The sequence below is a fragment of the Asterias amurensis genome, chromosome 20 (genome assembly GCF_032118995.1).
Source record: "Asterias amurensis chromosome 20, ASM3211899v1".
Taxonomy (NCBI): Eukaryota; Metazoa; Echinodermata; class Asteroidea; order Forcipulatida; family Asteriidae; genus Asterias; species Asterias amurensis.
The window spans coordinates 2225758-2250959 of NC_092667.1; the positions used below are offsets into that span (position 1 = coordinate 2225758).

The 25202-nt window shown below is 39.7% G+C and overlaps 1 protein-coding gene across 1 annotated transcript in view; it reads left to right on the forward strand.

The window, feature by feature from the left end:
* The window catches only part of LOC139952681 (uncharacterized), a 127058-nt gene that overhangs the window by 40087 nt on the left and 61769 nt on the right, over positions 1-25202 (forward strand). Inside the window, exons 12-30 of the mRNA XM_071951883.1 lie at positions 853-956; positions 1573-1737; positions 2097-2315; positions 3076-3253; positions 3968-4039; positions 4851-4961; positions 11032-11186; positions 12257-12343; positions 12799-12934; positions 14220-14371; positions 15162-15319; positions 16943-17016; positions 17957-18117; positions 18734-18953; positions 19381-19696; positions 20691-20758; positions 21468-21734; positions 23580-23843; positions 24391-24672. Coding sequence (XP_071807984.1) covers positions 853-956; positions 1573-1737; positions 2097-2315; positions 3076-3253; positions 3968-4039; positions 4851-4961; positions 11032-11186; positions 12257-12343; positions 12799-12934; positions 14220-14371; positions 15162-15319; positions 16943-17016; positions 17957-18117; positions 18734-18953; positions 19381-19696; positions 20691-20758; positions 21468-21734; positions 23580-23843; positions 24391-24672 — 3189 coding nt within the window. The remainder of the gene's footprint in view (positions 1-852; positions 957-1572; positions 1738-2096; positions 2316-3075; positions 3254-3967; positions 4040-4850; positions 4962-11031; positions 11187-12256; positions 12344-12798; positions 12935-14219; positions 14372-15161; positions 15320-16942; positions 17017-17956; positions 18118-18733; positions 18954-19380; positions 19697-20690; positions 20759-21467; positions 21735-23579; positions 23844-24390; positions 24673-25202) is intronic.

Sequence of the window (25202 nt, forward strand, 5' to 3'; positions counted from 1 at the left end):
CCAAGGAATTTCCCCCTTGGTAAAGGGTACCCTATGAGGAAATTGTAAATTTCTACTGGAGCATTTTGAGGGCACTAAGGCAATAACCAGGGGCATTGAGACAATCGCCTCCGTGAAAAGGCAAGGGCACCATGACATTTTCTCTTTGGGGCAACCTATGAGGAAATTGTAAATTTCTACTGGAGCATTTTAAAGGCACCAAGGCAATGCCCAGGGGGCATGAAGGCTATCACCTTTGTTGCCTCCGTGAATTCGTTTCGAAAAGGCAAGGGCACCATGACATTTTCTCTTTGGTTTGGTAAAGGGCACCCTATGAGGAAAGTGTAAATTTTTACTGGAGCATTTCAAGGGCACCAAGGCAATGCCCATGGGGCATGGAGGTAATCACCTTTGTTGCCTCTGTCATGTCTGTGAAGTATCAGGCCTGGGATTACAGCATTATGTTTATCATCTGAACTTTCAATTCGACGCTGACACCACCAATGGACCGTTCCGGCTTTCCACTAAGCTCCGCCCACCCCGCACGTGAGCAAGACACGTGTACGAACACTCCCAATGACATTCTGCACGATTCTGCCGCGCGTGCCAAATATACGTGCACGCATGACCGAGTTTGTCCGACCACAATCATTGCTGTGATTGGTCAAATGGGTGAACGCGCACAGTTTGATTGATAGGCCGGATCGGTCCATTGACACAAACATGGATACCAGTAAAAAGTAATCAGAGAAAACAGCGGTTAAAGTTTAATGTGTTTCAAAGTTCTGGGTTTATTTCAAGTAGCTTTCTTACAGTGCAATGCTTTTTAATGCTCGTCGTCCTTTTCATTTTTGTAAACTTTGTACTTTTTAGCCAAGTTTGAAGTGCAGAAGATAAAGGATAACATTTACACAATCAGTAGTGTGGCTATTCCGGAGTCCTTCATTGCCTTTGATGGTAACAAGATCTCTGCCAAGGTAAATACCATACCGTCCTCCAAGGAACTACTGTTTTTTTCGTTTACAATTCGTGGCAACCGTTTTTAAAGGCACTGCCGTTGATTTCACAAAGAGTTAGGACTCGTCTTTTCCGAGTTAGGACGAGTAACTCTTAGGATTAATCTGAAGGTCTGCATGCTACAGTGCAGGTTTGGGACTCGTCCTAAGTCCTAAGATTAATCTTAGTTAGGAAGAGTTTTTGTGAAATCGACGGCAGGACACCTTTGGTAATTGTCAAAGACCAGTATTCGCACTTGGGTGTATTCCAACTTATGCATAAAATAACAAACCTGTGAAAATTTATGGGAATTGGTTATCGAAGTTGCAAGAGAATAATGAAAGGCTTCAGAAAGGCCAGAAGTCTTTTAATATTTGAGTGAGTATATTACCTCTTTCTCAAAATCTACGTGAATTCAGAGGGAGCCGTTTCTCACACTGTTTTATACTATCAACAACTCTCCATTGCTCATTGCCAAGTAAATTTGTATGCTAACAATTATTTTGAGTAATTACCAATAGTGTCCAGTGCCTTAAAGTCTTGCCGTCTCTTTTTCCCTTTTTCAAATATTGGCTTGAATGATTTTTGATTCTTTAGGGAAAGGTGAATGAGCTGAAGTTACGAGTGCAACCAGATCGGACTATTGTGATGGAAACGGCTAAGAGTTCTCCTTTACTGGTGACGTTTGGCGGGACAGGGAAAGCTGGAGATTGTCGAGGTCCATCATTGGGACCCACAAGACAGTTCTACTGCTATACCAAGGTAATGTAGGACATTCATATTACAAACAATGGGAGACCTTTGACCTGTCACTCACCGACTAACACGGTCGGCCATTTATGGGAGTCAAATTTTTTACTCCCATAAATGGCCGACCGTGTTAGTTCGCAAAGTAAAAGGAAAACCACGCAATTTCGAGGCAAATTTGTGTGGATCATTGTATTCTACTTTTAAAACATCATTCTAACCATATGCATTTTATAACAAACGGTTACAAACGCTTTTCAAAGACCAACTTAACCGATCCAAGGCAACGTGTTCCTTTAACAAGCCATGTAACATCGGACAAGATATTCTTTTACAGATCTTTTTAAAAGATATTCTTTTATATTCTTTAACAGGGTATGTTTAGAGATGAAGGAATTGTGATGTTCAACACATCTCGCATTCAGACATTGACGGTAACATCAGACAAGATCTGTCTGGCTACGGGAGCTAGATCAGAAGATGCTTATTGGAGAGTACGTAAGATCGGAGAAAGTGGATCTGTACGCATGTTTGAGAGTCTCTCTAAGCCAGATAGCTATCTCAGAATCAAAGATGGCCACTGTGATGTTCAGGTAATATTACGGAACAGCTGTTATTTTCGGTAAAGTTAATTAAAAAAAAAAATGTTTGTCTGTTTCAGACTCTGGAAGTCATTCAAATATCACACGTTGTGTTCTACATGTTAGTGTTCTAAGCGCCGTTTTTTTTATAGTTCCAGATAAACATAATTGCAATGAAACTTTCAGTGATCAAAATTATGGTGCAATATGGGTCCGAAAAGAGGGACGTCATGATGACATCATCACCTGTCACATGACGTCATCTTAAAGATTTATTTTAAATATTTGAAAATATGTATCAAATCAGTCAAAAGAGACCATGGGCTTCTGTTTGCAGGATTGGGTAGTGATGAATTAGGGCTTTACAGTACCTTATTCAGTGTGCCTGACCTCATGTGACCTCTACTTCTGGTCAAAACTGCCAGTGCTCTGGTAATTCAAAAGTGGCAAATGTTATGAAGTTGCTTTTAACGATGTTAATGTAAGGCTAGGGTCTACTTTAAAAAAAGAAATACCAATGACTTCATAGTATACAAAAGCGCCATCTAGTGACAGTCTCTTAATATTTGAGTGAGTGAAAAATGGCGTCTTTCTCAAAAACTACCTTACTTCAGAGGGAGCCGTTTTACACAATGTTTTATACTATCAACAGCTCTCCAATGCACGTTACCAAGTAAGTTGTTATGCTAATAATTTATTTTGGGTAATTACCAACAGTGTCCACTGCCTTTAACATACAAATATATATGAATATATCTTTGTTTTAATGCAGGGAAACGGTGACACTGACTGTCATTTCAAAGTAGACCGAGTGAAAGACAAAGGTTATATAACATTGCAGTCCGTTAGTAGTCCCGATGTATGCATAGGGTTTGTGTCTGATGGTAGCGTCAAACCAACAGTGGATACCGGGGAAGATAACGTACGTCTGTACCCAGAGGTCATCCAATGTAAGTATAGCCAAGTACCGATAGACCCTTACTATGAAGTATGCTAATTATATTCATGTATGCATACAGCTTCTATTGGTTGGCAAACGCCATAGACATGTGCACGCTGCAGATGCACAAACGTGTCTGCGTCACACTGCTATTAAAGGAACACGTTGCCTTGGATCGGATGAGTTGGTCAGCGTTTGTAACCGTTTTTTATAAAATGCATATGGTTGGAAAGATGTTTTAAAAGTAGAATACAATGATCCACACAAGTTTGCCCCTAAATTGCGTGGTTTTCCTTCTACTGTGCGAACTAACATGGTCGGCCATTTATGGGAGTAAAAATGTTGACCCCCATAAATGGCCGACGTGTTAGTCAACGAGGTAAGAGGAAAACCACGCAATTTCAAGGCATGTTTGTGTGGATCATTGTATTCTACTTTTACAACATCTTTCTACCCATATGCATTTTATAAAAAGACCAACTCGACTGATCCAAGGCAACATGTTCCTTTAAACAACATACAAAACAGCGCGCTGTTCCTTTATTTTGCCAACCTAAATGTTAATGTTAAATTAATTAGAGTAACCACTACTAATTGTAGAATTTGTAGATCTATTCAAGCTTTACCATACAACCTAAAGTAAGACATTATTTTTAACGAGTGTTATCTTCTTAGAAGCATCTGGATTGAATTCTTCACTCTTGTTTTACATTGTATTTTGCAGTTGGGACCAAGAAACATTTGACTACACCTACCCCACCAGTATCAGCCAAACCTGCTGTAAACAGGAAGAAACGTAAGTTTGTCAACTTCTTCCTTCAGCCTTCATGATTGAAGATAGTTGCACTGCCAGACACACCAGGGCGCACTTCTTCTCTTTGCGATAAGTGTGTACTGGGTTCTTTTACGTGCGCCGATAGTTTTTATAACATCGCACTGGATCTATAGCTTTACATTATTTGGAAGATAACTGATGCACTAACTGCTTTATGAGTAGATAAGAACTGTCATACAAATATGTAAAGTGTCTCTATTCTTTACTACCTTTGCAATCTACAGTTACCAATGACATTGCCATTCTATGGGTTACGAATGATAAGATTTAATACGGTTGTTGTGTTTAGATTACTTCTGGCACCCCCAAACAAAGATACTGACACAATAAGAGAACCGCCAACATAGAGCTGGATGGCTTAGTTGGTTAAGTAGAACGGCGCCCAGGTCAAAATTCCAGTTGAACCTAGTTAACTGGGGTCAACTGGTTCAACTGGAAAGTGACCAAACTCGTCCATTTTCCATTTTAACCAACTGGTTTGGACTAGGTTTAGCTGTGTTCAACTAGGTTGAAATTATAAACCAGTTGGTTTCTGTCCATTTTCCATATTAAGCCAATTGGTTTTAACTGTGTTTAACTACTTTATCAACTGGTTTCCACTAGTTCCAGTTAAACCCAGTTTAACTAGGTTCAACTGGAATTTCGACCTGGGCGGCACGTTAACCGGAGGTCTTTGGTTTAAGTCACACTTTAGTAAACTTTGCTTTGTTCAACCCCAAATAGTTTACTTCTGATGTAACTTAATCACGCCGTTTGGTACCTTGACTTCCAGGTGTTATAGCCAAGCCACCCGGTAATAACGCCAAGAAGGTACCAGTGCCTATACCGCTCACCCCTACGCCTACTCCATCACCACCAGTCAAAGAGAGGTCATTTTACGATGGTGAGTAATGCAAACAAATTAACTCTACCTAACACAATTGTTTTCATGTTCATGTAGTTGACCAACCATTAAAGGAACACATTGCCTTGGATCGGTCGAGTTGGTCTTTGGAAAGCGTTTGCAACCGTTTTTTATAAAATGCATATGGCTGGAAAGATCTTGTAAAAGTAGAATACAATGATCCACACAAACATGCCTCAAAATTGCGTGGTTTTCCCTTTACCTCGTCGACTAACACGTCGGCCATTTATGGGGGTCAAAATTTTGACTCCCATAAATGGCCGAACGTGTTAGTTCGCACAGTAGAAGGAAAACCACGCAATTTCGAGGCAAACTTGTGTAGATCATTGTATTCTACTTTTAAAACATCTTTCCAACCATATGCATTATATAAAAAACGGTTACAAACGCTTTTGTTTTGACCAACTCGTCCGATCCAAGGCAACGTGTTCCTTTAACTGCTAACCCACCAGTTCCTATTAACACCGACCCAGACCCTTGTGATATGCCACTACGGATACATGTCAACGTTTTATGCTGGACTGACTATCACCCAGGGATGAGATTGTTCAAACTTTCGGCTGAATTCAGACTTTATATGTTGGCCTGGTGAAGAAAAATCAGACAATATTTGTGCCCACAAATAAAGAAATCCTGCTCATTAGTCTGCTTCTCTAGTGCTTTGGATACTGTTTCCAAAAGCTTCTTGTAATCTATAACCCCAAGGATTACCAAACAGTAGAAATGGCATCATTTCAACATACCTTTGAATTTGTATCCAAGTTTCAGACTCTTTCGTTAGTAATGACTCTCACCCCTGTACTATTAGTGCAGTTTGGCTTGTCGACGATGCGGTAATTGCGCAAGTGGCAGTGTGTCTGTTTGACAGCCGGGTATTCTTAGCAAAAGTTAATTCTTTTGTGACGAGTGATATTATAATAAATGCACATGGCAGTGATAAGTAAACATCTTATTCACAAAACTGTCCTGTCTGAAATGCTTTGTTAAACTAAAATGCCAGAAACTTTGTTAGAAATTAAAGCTGCCTGCGGGAATTTTTTTTCAAAAACAAACTGATTCAAAACTCTTTTGATTACAGTTTGGACTTCTTATAATCTAGGTGCATTAGTGACTCGTTTCTTTACAAAACCATCTCTTGTAACAAAAGACAAATCCTTCCTTTGTAATGTTCAGGCCTGTCATGATTCGTTTTTGAAAGGGCAAGGGCACAAATTCGTGTTATCCTTGGGAAAGCATAAATTTCTACTGGAGTATTTCAAGGGCGCCAAGGCAATAAACAGGAGGCATGGAGGCAAATCACCTTTGTTGCCTCTGTGAAGTATATCAGGCCTGAATGTTTGCTGTTTTATTTCAACTCAAAACCTTCCCCTGAGAAATTTCACACAAATGTTCTTCAACCCCACGCTTTATGTCTGTTCTTATAATTCTACTTTTCTTTTCTCCCATTTTTTCTTTTCTGTTTTTGTCTAACAATCATCCCCATAACCCCATGTCATCTCACATGATACGCCTCCCTGGCTTTAACACACAGCTAACAAATGCTTAGAGTATCCTAATACCCCAACCCCCACCCCAACCCCAGAGAACGGGGACTACGACGAGTACGATGCAGGTGAGTTCAGAAATCTTGTCAAGCACAGGGGTCGATCTCAATAAGGTTGCAGTCTTTTTGCCAAGTTTACATTGGAACTTTTAGGGGGTGAAAGTACCGCAACTTTTCTGTAGCATGACAAATTAAACCCAATGGGGACGCATGGTAAACTGACCTCCCTGTCAACTTACTGTGACTGAAGCCCGGTTGATACTTCCTGTGAATCCAAATACGGTGCTAATTTGACGTGAATTTGACGTCACAACCCTTCCCTCGCAGCGATATTCATAAGTGAGTTGAACATAGTTGAACTGCTGCGAATTATTTGTTGTGAATTTGTGACGTAAACATTCGCTTCGCGTTTGCAGGAAGTATGAAGGTCGCAGAAGACATCCGCGGAGCAAAGTTAAGTTAAAGGAACACGTTGCCTTGGATCGGTCGAGTTGGTCTTTGAAAAGCGTTTGTAACCGTTTTTTATAAAATGCATATGGGTAGAAAGATGTTGTAAAAGTAGAATACAATGATCCACACAAACATGCCTCGAAATTGCGTGGTTTTCCTTTTACCTCGTCGACTAACACGTCGGCCATTTATGGGGGTCAAAATTTTGACTCCCATAAATGGCCGACCATGTTAGTTCGCACAGTAGAAGGAAAATCACGCAATTTCGAGGCAAACTTGTGTGAATCATTGTATTCTACTTTTAAAACATCTTTTCAACCATATGCATTTTATAAAAAAACGGTTACAAACGCTTTTGTTTTGACCAACTCGTCCGATCCAAGGCAACGTGTTCCTTTAACAGGGTTCGATTTCACAAAGAGTTATAGGACTCTCGAGTTAGGACGAGTTACTCAATTTTAAATTTAAGAGAACACACATTGCCACGATTTGTTTACATTTGGCGTGTGCGCTTATGTACGCGACTACCCATTCGCGTATGTCCGCCCTACAAAAACCGTAAGTTCAACTTGATTGACATACTACAAAAAGTATACACGCCTTTTAAACATAACGCACATGAGGCTCGCAGTTTTTACGCTCATCAGCAGATTGTGGTTCACATTTGCTGCATTTTTTTGGTTCGATGACACATAGAAGAGAACAAACGCACTATCATGCAAATAGCCGTACAATTGCCGTACAAAAACTCAAGCTTTTGTATTGATTTGTACATAAACATGGATGCACCCTCACGGCTTCAAAACCTTAGTGCGTGTATAACGGGGTGTTAGCGCTCTAGTCAATATATATAGCTCTATGGGTACAACACACACATAAGTTCATTTGATGTTTCTAGCCGACAGCATATGGCTCAATCAAGTCTATTACAAATCAAGCTATCATTTGCAGTCTTTGCTTGACTTTTGTGATCTTTGGTTTGTGCCACTCATGGTCAGTAAGGGTTTAATAGTTGAAATAGTTTTGTTAGTGTTTATAATTCAAATTTCCCTTTTCTGTTTTCTCCTTTTTTTCTATTACTTTTCCAAACTTTCTTTCCATACAAAATATCACTTGAATACCAATAACATTTCTTTGGGTACTTATGAAACACTGGTCAAAATCCAAACTAAAAAATCGTTAGAGTTCCTGACGTCACCATCCCGTACCCCTACCCCAGTTGCCCCAACCCCCACCCCCACCCCGGTGAGTGGGAGCTTTGATGATTATGATGCAGGTACGTTCATGGCTATTTTATTTTTTTTTAAAGACACACATCTTACACTTTGGCACAATTTTCAATGGTTTATACCCTGGTCACACAGCTCTGCGACCATGCCCATCACCCCAATCTCAAAAAGGGCACTATTGACCCCTTGCACGCACGTCAAAAGCGTTGCTGACTCGCTGCCAATACGATTACACCTAGACCAATGACGCCAAAAGGGTTCTACTTCAAAAATAGTTGCAGACAGTGTTGCGTTTTTTATTATGACCACTGAGATCTCACCAAAGTGCTACCACGTTGCTTGTACAATAATGGCGTTCCCACTACACTCTTTAAGGGTCTATGTAAGTTTTGTAGGACACAAAACACAATGTCCACAGATTTACATTAAACTTACACCGTTTGAAGATAATGATAGTAGAAAGCTTCCCTAAAAATATTAGTTGCTGAGGTGATGTAGTTTTTGAGAAATGAGTAAAAGAATGTCATGAAAATAATGTTCGTCTCGGTGATTACAATGTACATGTATGAGACGAAAATTATTTTAGCATGTAAAAACGTATTTTCATGACATTGTTTTACTCAATTCTCAAAAACTGCAGCACCTCAGCAACTAATATTTTAAGGTAAGCTTTCTACTATCATTATCTTCAAACTGTGTAAATTTAATGTAATTCTGTGGACAATGTGTTTTGTGTTGTAAAAAGTACCCAAATCCTTTAATAAGACTTTGCCCCGCTTATTGTTGGCTACGACCCGGCTACGCTTAATTTGAGCACGTTCAAAATAAGCATGGGGAGAGAATGCAGCTTCCCAACCTACATGTACAATAGGAGATCCCACCCTGACCAAACCACGCCCATGGAGATTCTTCCACGTTTGGCCCACGTTTGGCCTGTGATTGACCACGCTTTTGGCCTCTTTTCCATCGTAGTAGAAGCGCCGTCTATGTGTGAATGGGGTACAAATATTCTTCTTTAATACATTGGCACAATATGTTATTTTACAGAGCAATGCCATAGAATTTATATGCAATCACTTTAATCAAAATAGAATGTTCACAGGATTTGATAGAACAAACTGCATGAAAATAGTGTATTTTTTATCCTCCTTAAACACAAATACATTTATGAGCTTGTTGCATGTTGGTTTTAAAGGTTGTTGTATCTTTAAATTGTGTTTCGTTCTTTTTTATTTAGTGACAAGCTTAGGTTTTTATATCTTGCTGTAGTTTTTTCCTTCTTTTTCTCCTTTTTGAAATAAAAAATCTTTCACGCTTTCCAATATTTTGATTTTACTTACTTTCTGCAACTTTTCTTGAAATCTGTATGAATGGGAAAGAGATGACTTTTATTTTTAATTCTTTAACACAATTAGCATGGCATGGCCTTGTAGTATTCCTGATTGGCATTTTATTGTGAAAATTTTCTTGGTCAATTGTTTGGATCTACTTTTTTTTAACCTATAATCAATTTGATACATCAACTTTTTTCCTTTGAACTACTATAATTATTTAAAGGCAGTGGACACTATTGGTATAAATTACTCAAAATAATTATCATCATAAAATATTTCTTGATTACCAGTAATGGGGAGAAGTTGATAGTATAAAACATTGTGAGAAACAGCTCCCTCTGAAGTGACGTAGTTTTCGAGAAAGAAGTAATTTTCCACAAATTTGATTTCGAGACCTCAAGTTTAGAATTTGAGGTCTCGAAATCAAGCATCAGAAAGCACACAAATTCGTATGATGAGGGTGTTTTTTCTTTCATTATTATCTCGCAACTTTGACGACCGATTGAGCAAAAATTTTCACAGGTTTGTTATTTTATGCATATGTTAAGGTACACCAACTGTGAACACTAGTCTTTGACAATTACCAATAGTGTCCACTGTCTTTAAAAGCATTAGGTTGTTAAGTCCGGTTCATACTTCCTGCGAATGCAATACAAATTTTGAAGTCATAAATTCTCAGCGAAGGTTTCGCAACAGTTGAACTCCTGCGGAACATTCGCTGGAAAACAGCCATGTGACGTCAATATTCTCTTTGCATTCGCATCTGCACGAAGTATGAGCCAGGTTTTAGTCTCGGGTTATGTTTTACTCAATTCTAGTTCACTTGGTCATTGGTGCAGGTTCATGTATGTACATGTAGTTCTAAAATCAAAATAGAATATATAACACAACACCGATATTTAGAAAATATTTAGAAAATATTTAGATATTGTTGTTTGTTGTTTATAGATATTGTTGTTTGTTGTTTATTGGTACATGTTTTGGACTGTCTATGTAAGTGATTTGTATGTGTATTTTATGATGTCAGTGATGGGTTTTGTTATATTTAACTGTCATTAAACCAGACAAATAATATACAATTGTTGCATTCATTTTCCATTTCACACTTTGACTTCATTTCAACAATCTTCTCAGTTCACATTTATACATTGTCCTTATTTCCTTCGTTCTAATAATTTTTGATAGAATAAAACATTGTTCGGCCCCCTTGTTGAAGTTACATACATGTAGTTTTTGAGAAAGAGGTAATTTCTCACTCTTTTTTTTATGCACCTGAAAGCACACACATTTATGCAACAATGGTGTTTTTTTCCGTCATTATTCTCTTGCAACTTTGATGACCAAATTTTCACAGATTTGTTATTTTATGCATACTTTATATTGGGATACACCAAGTGTTAATACTGGTCTTTGATTACCAAAGGTGTCCAGTGCCTTTAAGCCTAATTTGGACAATTTATTTGATTGACTAGTGTTATTTATCTTAATTTTAGATGGAGATTGGAAAGTTTGGGTGAAAACTGGGAAGGTCGCTACAAAGGCATCAGTGGTTCTGGTCGTCTATGGTGACGATGGCGTCTCACAACCTTTTACCCTGGGCAAAGGAGGCAAGGAACTCTTCAAAGCAGGAGAGGAAAATGAATTCAAGGTCAGCAGTTTTGTCTGTTTGTTTGTTTGTTTGTTTTTTATGTTTTTAATTATTTTTTGATATATTTAATTTTTAGATGATCTTATCGCTTAAAGGGAAGGTACATGTTTGGTAATTACTCAAAACAAATATTAACTTAAAAACTTACTTGGTAATGAGCATTGGAGAGCTGTTGATAGTATAAAACATTGTGAGAAACGACTCCCTCTGAAGTAATGTAGTTTTTGAGAAAGAGGTAATTTCTCACTAAAATAATAAAAGACTTCTAGCTAGAAGTCTTTTATTCCTATCTGAAAACACACAAGGGTGTTTTTTCTTTCATAATTTTCTTGCAACTTTTATGACTGATTGAGCCCAAATTTTCACAGGTTTGTTATTTTATGCATATGATGGGATACACCAAGTGAGAAGATGTTTTTTTGACAATTACCAAACGTGTATCTTCCCTTTAAAGGAAGTCGGCAAACTCCCACAGGGGTATATACATGTACAAACACCAAGATGGCAACAGCCTATCTCTCTTTCTGTGATTATGAATCGCACAAATCAAGAAATTGAGATTCGAACCTACAACCCTCTAATTGTAAGTCCTTCAGTCCAACCAATTGTCCACGGTGTTTTCAGATAGACTTTCATTCTAATAAGTGGGAGCTTTTTGAGACGCTGGCGGCAGCAGACACAATGGTCCTTTTTTGTGACTCGAGTGTTAATTTTTTTTTTTTTATGCAAGTTGCCAGACACACAAGGCCTGAAGGCCACTTCAAGTTGTGGGCTACAATTATTTTTGTCCAGAGGCCGTTGCCACATACTCCTAGGGCTGAAACAGGGTTACCCCTTTTACAGTCCATACGGATGTAAGCTTGGGTATCATCAGTCCGAAGCCTGGCCGGTAGAGCAGAAAGCACTACCTCCGCAAGCCGCAAGTTCGCACGTAGGTCGGAGCACGCGCCTTACTGGCGAGAACTGTCAAAAAGGATTGCCAAAAGTTTCCCATTGTCGGATAATTGTCACAGAGATCGTAGATGATTGTACATGTAATTTTAAAATGTTGGTATTTTGTTATATTGCAGGTGAATGTACTTAGCGTTGGTGACATCTATAAGATTCGTGTTGGTCTAGACACAACAAGCAAGAAGGTTTCATGGAGACTGGATCAGGTCAGATCATAATCACTGATTTTAATCTGGAAGATTCTAATCACTAGGTCTCCTAATTCCCAGTGATTTGAACCTCATTAATTTCAATTTTTGATTTTTGTTCAAAATTTTGTGCTTAAGCAGCTCTATGAAATTGGGCCCAGGCTGATTTTCTACCCTCTGCCCAGGTAGTAGTTAAAAAGCAGGACAGTTCTTTTCAGAACTGGGAAGTCTCCCGACTTTGAGAAATCTACTCCGCGGTAGAAGAATAAAAACCAAGACAAGTTCTCAACAGAACATACTCTACCTAGGAAGTAGATACACACATTGTGTTATCGCAAGCCTAATATTTATTGATACCTCACCATGCAATGCCTCAAACCCCATACACAATGGAATACAATTATCTGTATTTTTAAAATGCAGACATAATAAAGAAATCTAATCTAATCTAATCTAATCTAATCTAATCACAGATCAAGATGAAAGACATGATCACAGATGAACAGATGATCTTTAAGTTCAAGAATCGCTGGTTTTCATTTCATGAGGATGACGGTGATGTGTGGAGAGAGTCACCTGCCATTAGACCCGGAGTTAAACCTCTACCCGGTAAGAATAAACCATTATTCAATTGTTGCACCCTTTGGTGGGGTTTAGGTGTTTTGTCCACCTGTCATCCTGTAGGGGCAAATGGCACCCAAGGCAAATTTGGATGAGACATAAAGCCATTGTTCCTGTGGGTGATCCTGCTTTATTTGGCTGCATATTGGGCCACAGCACCTTGTAAAACATTGGGTGCGTTCGTTTAGCTTCCCTGGGTCGACCCCGGTCTGCCCCGGTACGTTCGAATAGCTTTGACGGGGCTCACCCGGGTCAGCCCCCAGTGCCCTGCTTGTGGAGTGGGTCACTTGGGTGTGACCTGAGGTGCATGCCGTCACCACGAGAGGGCGAGTGTGATCGTTCGATCAGCCCCCAGTGCCCTGCTTGTGGAGTTGGTCACTTGGGGGTGACCTGAGGTGCATGCCGTCACCACGAGAGGGCCAGTGTGATTGTTCGATTAGCTCTTGTCAGGGGCTCACCCGAGTGAGCACTGCGGGGTCGACCAGGGAAGCTTAACGAACGCACCCATTACTTGGTGCTATGTAAAAGAGTAGGTGTCATACTTCAAACGTAGTCCCATATACTTTGCAAGAAAATACTGAATGTTGAAGCATTTTGACCATCACTAAGTGAGGGATATGAGTGCTATATACATGTTAGAAGCAACCGTATACAAAATAAGAAGGGTAGATGACCTTCAGCTTCCGATCCAAGCAGGACCTTCGTCAGAGGCTAAAACAAGAACAAACCTAAACATATTCATTTATAGCAAAAAGAGGAGCAAAGGATTAGAGGGTCTATGTACTTTTTCCTAATACAAAACACAATGTCCACAGATTTACATTAAACTTACACAGTTTGAAGATTATGATAGTAGAAAACTTCCCTTGAAATTTTACTTACTGAGGTGCTGTACATGTAGTTTTTGAGAAATGAGTAAAACAAATAACCTTCGTCTCAGTTTTAGCATGTAAAAACGTATCAACCAGTTATGCTATGGTTTTGGTATAATATCATAACTGGTTAATGGGATTTTACATGCTAAAATAATTTTCGTCTTCCTGAGACGAAAATTATTTTGTGACTTGTTTTACTCATTTCTCAAAAACTACACAACCTCAGTTAGTAATATTTGAAGGGAAGCTTTCCACTATCATTATCTTCAAACCCTGTAAGTTTAATGTAAATATTTGGACATTTTTGAAAAGTACCCGAATCCTTTAAAGGAAGGTATCCAGAAAATATATAGAAAAAGATTGATGATTACAGCTGTATATTTTTTGTGTATTTGCAGTGATGAAATACTGCATTGCCGTTCAGACAGGCAGTGAGGAAGGTTCATCTACCGACGCTGAGGTTTATATCTGCCTCTATGGTGAGAAAGGAGACACTGGTCAAAGAATACTCAACAAATCAAACCAGCAGGACAAGTTCAAACAATCTCAGGTAAACATTTTATTTATTTACTTTACCTGGGCCCAATTTCATGGCTTTGCTTACCGTAAGCACAGAATCGACGCTTACGGAAGCAGGGAATTATGTGCTTAAGGCAAGCGTATTTCACGGGTTAGCGGCGAATTTTGGCTTCTGCGCATGCGTCCTCCACTTGACTAGGCATTCTACGCTTACAAGGCTAGCGCAGAAATTCGGCGCTTGCACGCAAGTGGGGAATCATGATCGTAAGCGCAGAATTCGGCGGTAAGCAGAGCCATGAAATTGGACCCAGAGCAGTTCATAATAGATGCTGATGTTATGAGTGTGTAGTGGCTGAGCGGATAAGAGCTCTGAACTCAAGCTCTGGTGTTTCTGTTCAGCAGAGTGTGGGTTGGAGTCCCAGCCGTGTCACTTGTGTCCTTAAGCAAGACACTTAATCATTGCTTCGTCCTTCGGATGGGGCGTAAAGCCGTTCGGATGGGACGTAAAGCCGTTGGTCCCATGTGTTGTGTAACGCATGTTAAAGAACCCAGTGCACTTTTCGAAAAGAGAAGGGGTTCGCCCCGGTGTTCCTGGCTGTGGCTGCTGTATGCGCCGTAGCACCTTGTAAACCCTTATAAGGTGCTAAACAATTGGGTCTCAACATTCATCACTGCAATTACCTATCTTTCTGAAAGTTTGTATGTACTCAGCGCATTGAGTACTTTGTTTGGTAGATACGTGCGCTATATAAGTCTACGATATTATTTTTATTATTATATCTGATGACGACTTTGATGTAATTATAACTTGATAATTCCAGAGTGATATATTTGAGTTGGAGGCTGTAAGTGTCATGACTCCTACTAAGGTGATTATCGGACATCGAGGGACAGGGTCAGGAGCAGGATGGTTCCTGAATGATGTCATCATCAAGGAGAATAAAACAGCCAAGACAGAATACATCTTCCCATGTAATAGGTAAGAAATATATAACCCTAATAATAATAAATAGGGTAGATGGCCTTAGCTTTCGATCCAAACCGGACCTTCTTCAGAGACATAAAACAAGTACAAACAAATACATATCCATTTATAGAAAAAGAGAGGGGAAAGGGATTAAGGGAAGGATCCAGAAAGAATTGGGAAAATAACAGCCAATCAAAGTTTCTATTTCAGAAACAATTGGTGGCTATGAACCATTATCTTCCAGTACGCGCTAATCCATCAGTCAGAAGCTAGAACTACTAGGGGGATAAAAACATATATGCTACGACCTCTGTTTTATATCCTTCTTCCTCTGTTTTTATTACACAGTGCGTATTGTGAAATGTCATTTTGTCACGCTCCAGATACGGACAGTGCAAAAATTACATTCTAAACTTTGTGCGCGTGAACTAACGCTCTTAAGTCTTAAATTTTGCACGTTGCAAGTGAGACTGGAAGATAAATTCGTCCTCGTTGGATATGGGACGCAGAAGCGCTATATTTTTCTGTATTCCACTCGCACTTGTGTGATAACTTATAATAGGAGTAATAATAACCCTAATAACCCTAATAATAATAATAATAATAATAATAATAATAATAATAATAATAATAATAAATACTGAAAATCTGCACATATCAACCCTGCTTGATTTTCAAGGCACAGTAAGTAGATCAAAAACAATGGTAAGAAAATGGACACAACACAGACACAACTGCAATGCTATAGAAAATCCTGTTCTATCACCCCCATTCTGAAACAACTTCACTGGCTCCCTCTCTCTCAATGAATCATCTTCAAGCTGATGCTTATTATCCATTGAAAGCCTGTGACATAAGATAAGTTTTGAGAAGAGATTTCAATTTGTGGTACAAGACAAGATCTAAGATTAAGTGGTAGAGAGTTCCAGATAATTGGCACAGCTGAAGAAAAAGACCTGTCACCCCAGATGTGTTTAGACATTGTGGAAAAGCATAGAACTGGATCGTAGATTCCTTGACTGAGTGTAGACTTGAAGTACATGTAGTTCTGAGATATAGTGGGGAGCCTTGTTCTTAAGTGCTTTGTTTTAAAGGCAGTGGACACTATTGGTAATTACTCAAAATAATTATAAGCATAAAACCTTTCTTGGTGACGGGTAATGAGGAGAGGTTGATGGTATAAAACATTGTGCGAAACAGCTCCCTCTGAAGTGCCATAGTTTTCGAGTAAGAAGTAATTTTCCATGAATTTGATTTAGAGACCTCAGATTTAGAACTTGAGGTCTCGAAATCAACTATCTAATCGCACACAACTTCGTGTGACAAGGGTGTTTTTTTCTTTCATTGTTATCTCGCAAGTTCGATGACCGATTGAGCTCAAATTTTCACAGGTTTGTTATTTTATGCATATGTTGAGTTACACCAACTGTGAAGGCTAGTCTTTGACAATACCAATAGTGTCCACTGCCTTTAAAAGCACTGTTTTACATATTCAAATGAAATAAGTAAGAAAAGATGTGTCCCTGCTATCTTTATGTGACAACTCATAGCGGTGCTATGTACTCATTGTTATTAATGATGTATTTAGTTTGTTGGTATTTACTCTTATTGTCTTTATTTTGTTGTTTTGTTCAGATGGCTCGACGACGGTCAAGATGATAAGTTAATCGAAAGAGAACTGGCATTAGGAGACGTCAGAGAAATTAAGCGTAAGTAAAACAAAGTAATGTTGTGATGTGCGATTGCACCACTGAGGTTATATAATAAACCAGTCAGGCGTGACCGGGGCGTGCACCAAGCACCACGCAAGCTCTGGCCACGCCAGTCGTATTCCTGAAACCAACCCGTCTGCTTGTGTGCCTCTTAGAGCTCCTTTAAACCCCCAGGCATCAGAGCGGTGCGACTCACCTATCCGGTAATTATAATCAACAAATAAATGGATAAACAAACTTACAAATTTATTGATTTTGCTCAAAAAACGATATTCCTCACAAAATTTGCTGTATGTTTGTAAAATATTACAAAATGAGCCTCCTGTGAAATGATCCACTGTTTACTGGTAGGCTTTCCTTGCGAAAGCGGGTCTTGCGAATGTCAACGTTTACGTAATATTCGAGACTATGGCTGGCATGGCACAGGAAGCGTCATCATTTCACTGGTACTAGTCATGATTAAGAACGAAAAGTCAATAGTTCAGTGGTAACCAGCTATATTTGTACTCGTTGCATGGAACATTGGTCAATTCGTTACCTGGTCTCGTGTGAAAGCTTATGAAATCGCTGAAGCGTGAGTTTTTAAGTAAACAATCTCCGCTGGTAAAATTTGGCACAATGAATTTTTTTTTGGGGGGGGGGATCGTGTGAAAAGGTTGAATAGACTGGGCCGAATTTCATTGCTTTGCTGACCGTAAGCAAAGAAGCGGCTCTTGTGGTAGCAGGGAATTCACGTGTTAATGTATTTCATGCGGGGAATTTTGGCTTGTGCGTGTGCTAGGCAATCTATGCTTTCACAGCTAGTGCAGAAATTTGGCGCTTGCCAAGCAGCAAGGGAGAATGGTGATCTAAAGTGCAGAATTCGGCTGTAAGCAGAGCCATAAGTTTGGGCCTAGGTCTATTAAGGTACTGACCATGTTGTATTTTGCATCCTTAGCCCATGAGTGGCAGGTGTATGTAACTACAGGTGGTGACGCCTCAGCAGGGACTACAGCAATGGTGACATTAGTGGCGTATGGTGATCAAGATAAGACTGAGGTTGCATTGATACCACAGGGTGAGGAGGGATTCCTACCTGGCAAGACCCAAGATGTTAGGGTAAGTACATCTCCTGGCGATGACTAGAGCAAGCTAGTCGAAACGTTGAGACCAACCCAAGAACTGACTCCGCGGTAGTACAGTTAATTACGATCCTGTAAGCTAAAGTAGTAGTACCAGCCTATTTCTATACCATACACCCAGGTAATAGTTAATAAGCAGGACAGTTCTTTTTCAGAACTATGAGAAGTCTCCCAAACACCCGAACAATCTACTTCGCGGTAGTAGAATTAAGCAAGACAGTTCTCTAAGAACAAACTCTACCTGGCAAGTAGATACACACACATGGTGTTACCTCTAACCAAATATATAAACATTGGCCTTGTTCACACAGCATACTAAAGTGGAAGTGTTGTGGTCGAGCGGTTAAGAGCTTCGGATTCAAACTCTGGTGTTTCTGATCAGCAGAGTGTGGGTCCGAGTCCCAGTCGTGACACCTGTGTCCTTTAGCAAGACACTTAACCATTGCTTCATCCTTCGGATGGGATGTAAAGCCGTTTTTCCTGTGTGTTGTGTAACGCACATGATGAAAGAAGTTTCTTGCAACATAAATTACAGTTCTTTTTATTATAATAATTACATATTTCTTAATTTGTTTTTATCTTGACTTTAATAGGTATATCTGGGTGATATTGGTCAACTCTTTAAGATTCGTATTGGTCACGACAACAGCGCCACCAACGCCAGTTGGTACCTGAAGACAGTGCGTCTGGTGGACTTGAATGACAACGTTGAAGTGCAGTTTGATTTTGATCGTTGGTTATCTGAGAAGCACGATGATCTGGATGTTTGGAGGGAATTACCCGCTGTGCTGAACGGAAAGAAACCACTACCAGGTAAAGCTTAGAGAATCGCATTCAACACTTATGCTTAAAATAGAAGCTAATTCCGGATCGCTAACGTGCGCGTACATCCAAATTGTATGTTTACCCGCCACATAAGCCCGGTTTTACTTCCTGCGAATGCGATCGCGAAGCGAATTTTGGTGATGCAACAATCGGTCCGCGCTCCCTTTCCCTTTATGACGCAGTGAAATTCGCTTCGCACAAAGCATTCGCAGTAAGTATGAACCGGGCGTAACAACACTACGAGTGCAGTTTGGCCCGTCGATGTGATCGCAGTGATTTCGTAGGTGGTGTGGCATGTTTGTCTGACAGCCGGGTATTTTAATCAAAAGTGACGTCATTAGTGCGGGGTGATGTTAACCATTATAGTAGGAATTATCGTCTAAAACCAATGGAGGTTGTCTCTTTAACCCAACAGTGACCAGATACTACATCCAAGTGTACACTGGCAAAGAAGACAACTCCAACACTGACGCCAACGTCTACATGCAGCTCTCCGGAAAGAACGGAGACTCTGGCAAACGTCATCTCATCAGATCAAAGAACAACAAAGAGAACAAATTCAAAGTCGGTCAGATGGACGTGTTTGAGATTGAGGCCGTTTATTTGGGTCGTCTGCAGAAGGTCATCGTGGGGCATGATGGGAAGGAAGCCGGGCAGGGATGGTTCTTGGAGAAGGTGGTCGTCAAGGACTCTAGGAACGCGAAGAATGAACTGCTCTTCCCTTGTAAAAAGTAAGAATTTAATTTTGACAAATGTTAATACTACTACTAATAATAATTGTGCACATTATTACCCCCTGGACCCTGGGCCTTAAATCATTCCTTTGGTCATCTCAGCTCCCTGGGTAGTATACAATATATTTAATTCACAAATACCCCAGACAGTTTCTCTACTCCTATTGGCGGAGAGTGCGTCACGTGGGGGTGTTTAAACCTTTGATAATGACCAGCTGGAGCAGTTTATAACAAGTTGGCTTCAGCGTGTCGGGCGCGCAATATTATCACGCGGAACGCAATTCATAGCTATAGTAACAGCGCGTAATCTAAGCGCACGCACGTAATCTAAGCGCGTGCGCGTACACACAACCCATGCGCATCGAACAGATTCTTCACAAAGTTTTGGAAAAAAATATTTCAAACCTCGTATTTTCAGTTGTTAAAGTGTCTATAATTGTATTTTTAAATGTTTTTTTACAATAGGACATTTATGAATGGGAATAAAAGAGTAGTGACTCGTTCTTAAATTTCCGTTTAAAACCTTGCAGGGTCGTTGCCGTGCGGTAAAGGCCCTCGCCTTCGGCTCGGCCTTAATCACACGGCCGCCGACCCTGCCGGCTTTAAACGGCCGTTGAAGAACTCGTCGCTACCCCTTTATTCCCTTTTGTATCCTGTTTGTGAAATAAAGGCCTCTCAGAAAAGCAAGCTTACATGTAGTTCCAGTCAATTCAATAATTTCATGATGTCAATTACAAAGACAAGTATAGGTCAATTACAATTACATTATTATGTAGGTGTGAATAATGAATGTCACATAATAAACAATGCAACAAAAACACAAATCATACTCAAAGTTTACGTGTACTTTGTTGTAACTGGTGCGCAACACATTTTTGCTTAGCAAAGAAACCTGCTAAGCAAGTATTTTCTGCAAAGCAGCTCCATAAAATTGGGCTCAGGGAATGTAAAGATTACATACTGATGTTATGATACACATTTCAATTCACAGATGGTTGGATGCAGGAGAAGGTGACCAGAAGATTGAGAGAGAATTAGTTCCCTCCAAACCATCATCAGGTAGGGGTCAATGTAGTTCCTTAAAGGCAGTGAACACTATTGGTAACTTCTCAGAATAATTATTAGCATAAAACCTTTCTTGGTAATGAGTAATGGGAAGAGGTTGATAGTATAAAACATTTGGAGAAACGACTCCCTCTGAAGTAGTGTAGTTTTTGAGAAAGAAGTAATTTTCCATGAACTTGATTTTGAGACCTCAGATTTAGAAGTTGAGGTCTTGAAATCAAGCATCTGAAAGCACACAACTTTGTGTGACAAGGGTGTTTTTTCTTTTATTGTTATCTCGCATCTTCAACGACTGATTGAGCTAAAATTTTCACAGGTTTGTTATTTTATGCCTATGTTGAGATACACCAACTGTGAAGACTAAATCTTTGACAATTACCAATAGTGTCCACTGCCTTTAAAGGTGCTAAACCTATTTCTAATAATAATACTAAGAATACCAAGCATTTATTAGGTGTTATACAGAGAAAAGAGAGCCTAATAAAGGGAAGGAAACAAAAACTAATACAAAAACAAACAAACAAACAAACAAACTGACGACTTGCCAAGAAAACAAAATAAAAAGCAGAGCAAGTTTAGGAGGGTTGTGGGACCAGAAGTGTCTTGAGTAGGCTTTTCAACACAGCCAACGACTATGGTCATACATGTACATTTGTTCAATATTTTGTGTAATTTGAGTGTAACTTATCTGTCATGGTTCTAGCTCCAAATCCCGTGACATCTGAATCAGCAACTTGCCAAACCAACAGTATCACTGTCACCTGGAAACAACCATCCATGGGTACGGTCAAAGGTTATCGTGTGACCTGCGACCCTCCAGATTGCCCCGCTGCCGAGGTCATCATAACGGACGTCAAGACTACGAAGGCCGAGTTCAGCGGGTTGACGGCTGGAAAAGCGTACCAGTTTGATATCATCGCAACCAATGGAGATGTTGATAGTGAGAAAGTCACCTTGAAGGCAAATGCAAGTAAGTAGCAAGACTTAAAATCTGGGCCCGATTTCAGAAAATACTGCTTAGCAAATTTTTATGCTTACATTAGTGCCCTTGGTCCAATTTCATAAAGCCTGTAAGCACAAAATCTCACTCATCACAGACTAGTATTGCTTTAAGCAGAAACATAATGTTATGTCCAGCCCAAGTTAGATTAAGTTTGCATTGCTGTGGCTGGTGCCCAACTCATTTTTGCTTAGCATGGAAAGTTCGCCAAGCAGTATTTTCTGCTTAACATCTTAATGAAGATGGGCAATGGTCACTGGGCTAGTAACATTCTCTCTCAGTTCCCTGGGGAGTTGAGAAAGATTAAAGGAATGTGACCAGTGACCAGCCGTCGATTTCACCAAACTCTTCCTAACTTAAGATTAATCTAAGGACTTAGGACGAGTCCCAAAACCGCACTGTAGCATGCGGACCTTAAGATCAAGTTAGGACGGGTTACTCGTCCTAACTCGAGATAGGATTAATCCTAGCGTTTCGTGAAATCGGCTGCAGGGCACTAATGTAAAGCGCATTGATACGGTTATTGTAAAATGCGCTATATAAGAACTAGTTGTTATTATTATTTTATGTAATTTTAATTCATTCATTCATTCAAACTGATATTTATTTCCATACTTCATGAAAACAGAGTACAAACAATGTTTTTAAGGACTAACCAATAAACAAAGCTATTTAATGAGGGTGAGAAAAAATAAATACATAGAGTATGGGGGCATCATCTGGAAGCCGAGGCTTATGTAGGGATGCCTGGGGACAGACAATAAACGGGGACAAGAACGAACGGACTGACAAAACGAACAAAGACAGACATGATGAAGACAACAATGATGAGAACACTAATTGCACAATAATAATAACAATGATAATAATAATAATAATAATACTACCAATAATAACAATAAGAATAAGAAATCGAGAAATAATAAAAAAGCGTTTGCTGACGACTTAGGCAAAAGTAAAATGAGAGCGAGAAGGCAAACTATGTCAAATACTGGGAGAGGAGAGCTCTTTTATAGGCGCGTTTAAATCGACCCACAGATGATTGTGATCTAATCGACTGGCTTAAACCATTCCAAAGACGCGGCCCAAAGAAACGAAGTGTTTTTAAGTGGAATGATGAGCGGGTGAATGGCACATAAAGGTGTGATTTGTTATGTGATCTGGTAGAGTACCCATGAGTGTCACGGACAAAGGTAAAGAATGAACGAAAGGAGGTGGGTAAAAGGTTGTGGGTGAATTTGTACATGAAGATACCCGTATGAAGTTTATTTATGTCTGCAAGTGCTAGTGAGTGTAACTGTGCGAAAAGAGGTGCGGTGTGCTCTCGGGGATGCGATAAGGTGCATATCCTGATGGCCCTTTTTTGAGTGGTTAATAATGAATGGAGTTTGTTTTTAGAAACTTGTGCCCAGATGATATTACAATAGTTAAGATATGGAAGAATGAGGGTATTATAAAGTAATACCAAAGATTTGGGAGGAAGAAAAGCACGAAGTCTAGACATAACACCAGTGTTGCGGGAAATGGTTTTAGTAATGGAAGAGATGTGTTCAGACCAGGAGAGTTGATCATCAATAATGACACCTAGAAAATTAGTGGAGTGAACTTGAAGGATAGGATTATTGTCGATACGAAGAATAGGAATATCTTCTGAGAGATGAGAGGATTTACTGAAGAGCATGAACTTAGTTTTGTGTTCATTGAGGGAAAGTTTGTTGGCTTTAAACCAGGAAGAGACTTTAAGAAGTTCGGCATTCATAATATTTAAGGATTTAGCCGGATTAATATATCGTGTACATTTTGTTTGACCCATAGAGCCTCACCCAGTCTTAGACGCCTCCTTAGAGAGTACCCAAGAAACCATCATAGCCACCTGGACACACCCCGAGGGTGAACTGACAGGCTACAAGCTCCGTATCACGCCCTCGGACGCTAAGAAATCCGTCTTGAAGATCAAAGATACGAGTACAACTCGAGCGGAATTTAACGGTCTGGCACCTAGTAAGAAATACAAAGTGGATATCATTGCTCTGAGCGGGGAATCAGACAGCGAGAAAGTCACACTACATGAATCAACAAGTAAGATTTTTTACAGTATTTCAGATTAAATTACATGTAGATTAGATGGCAGAGATGCCAACTCTCTTTGATTCTGCAGAAGGTTTACTGAAAACAAACACAGATGTGTTTCCCAGGGACATTGGGGTGCTTCCAGTTGATCTTCCCAACCTAATGAGGGATCGACAGGGATGGGCGAGCCTCAACATGATTCCGACCACGGTCGACTAGAGAGAGAGAGAGATTATTATTTCTAAACATCTTCTCAGATAAGGCGGTTGGTCCTGTGTATTGTGTAACGCACAAAAAAAAACCAGTGCACATCGAAAAGAGAAGGGGTTCTGGTTTGATTGGCAGTATATTGCACCACAGCATCTTGTAACCCTCTACACTGTGCTATCGAGGAAAAAAGGTCGTATACTACAAAACGTAGCTCCACATACCTTGTAGGAAAAAAATCCTGAGCGCTATGGGTGTGATAAAGCGTAGTATAAGAACCTAGTAGTATCATTATCTTTATTTTATTTGATTAATGCTTTGTTTCTTCTATGATTCTTTCCCTTTTAAGAAATGCCAGAGATTCATGTGTTGACTGTATCAGAAGTACAGTCTACTAAATCCACCAACAACTCGCTGGCCGTGTCCTGGCCCAAGCCAGAAGGGGACGTGAATGGTTACCGTCTCCTAATCCTACCAGCAGAGGGCGCTACACCAGAGATCAAGATGAGCGGAGCCGATAAGACAACGGCCGAGTTCAAGGGGTTATCATCGGGCCAGGAATACACTGTGGAGGTATATACAGTGTACGACGACCAAGAAAGCGACAAGATGACTGTTACTGCTAGAACGGGTGAGTGGTGCTACTGTTTCCTTTTTTCTTTTCTTTAATCATTCTGATTGTGATGCTAGTGAGAAAGTTTCATTTTTAGATCTTGGAGGAAAACGCCAGAGAATTATTCCAGGGAAAACCCACGGAAGACACCAGCGGGAAGTGTCAGCGTTTATCATTTGACATGTGCTTCCCATCGAATTTGATATTTCATAAGCAAGCCTCTAGGCCTATAACCAACATAGCGAATCATAATTTCACGACATGATACGGATGTGAATCAGTGAAGTGTGTGTATTTTAAAAGACAAAGATGACATTGAGACATGCTTGAGATAGTTTAAAGGTATTTGACCAATTATTGTACGGAATTTTGTCGATGTCTGGATCTCATGTTAGGTTTTGGAAGAGCAAATTCAATAACAGTTTACAACAAAAGCTAAATCATAATCCATGACCTGTTTCAAAAAGCATAAATGCAACTTTGTGTTTTGGTTTCCAAGCCTTTCTATCAAGATCTTCCTTTAAAAAAAAAAATAATAATAATATTCT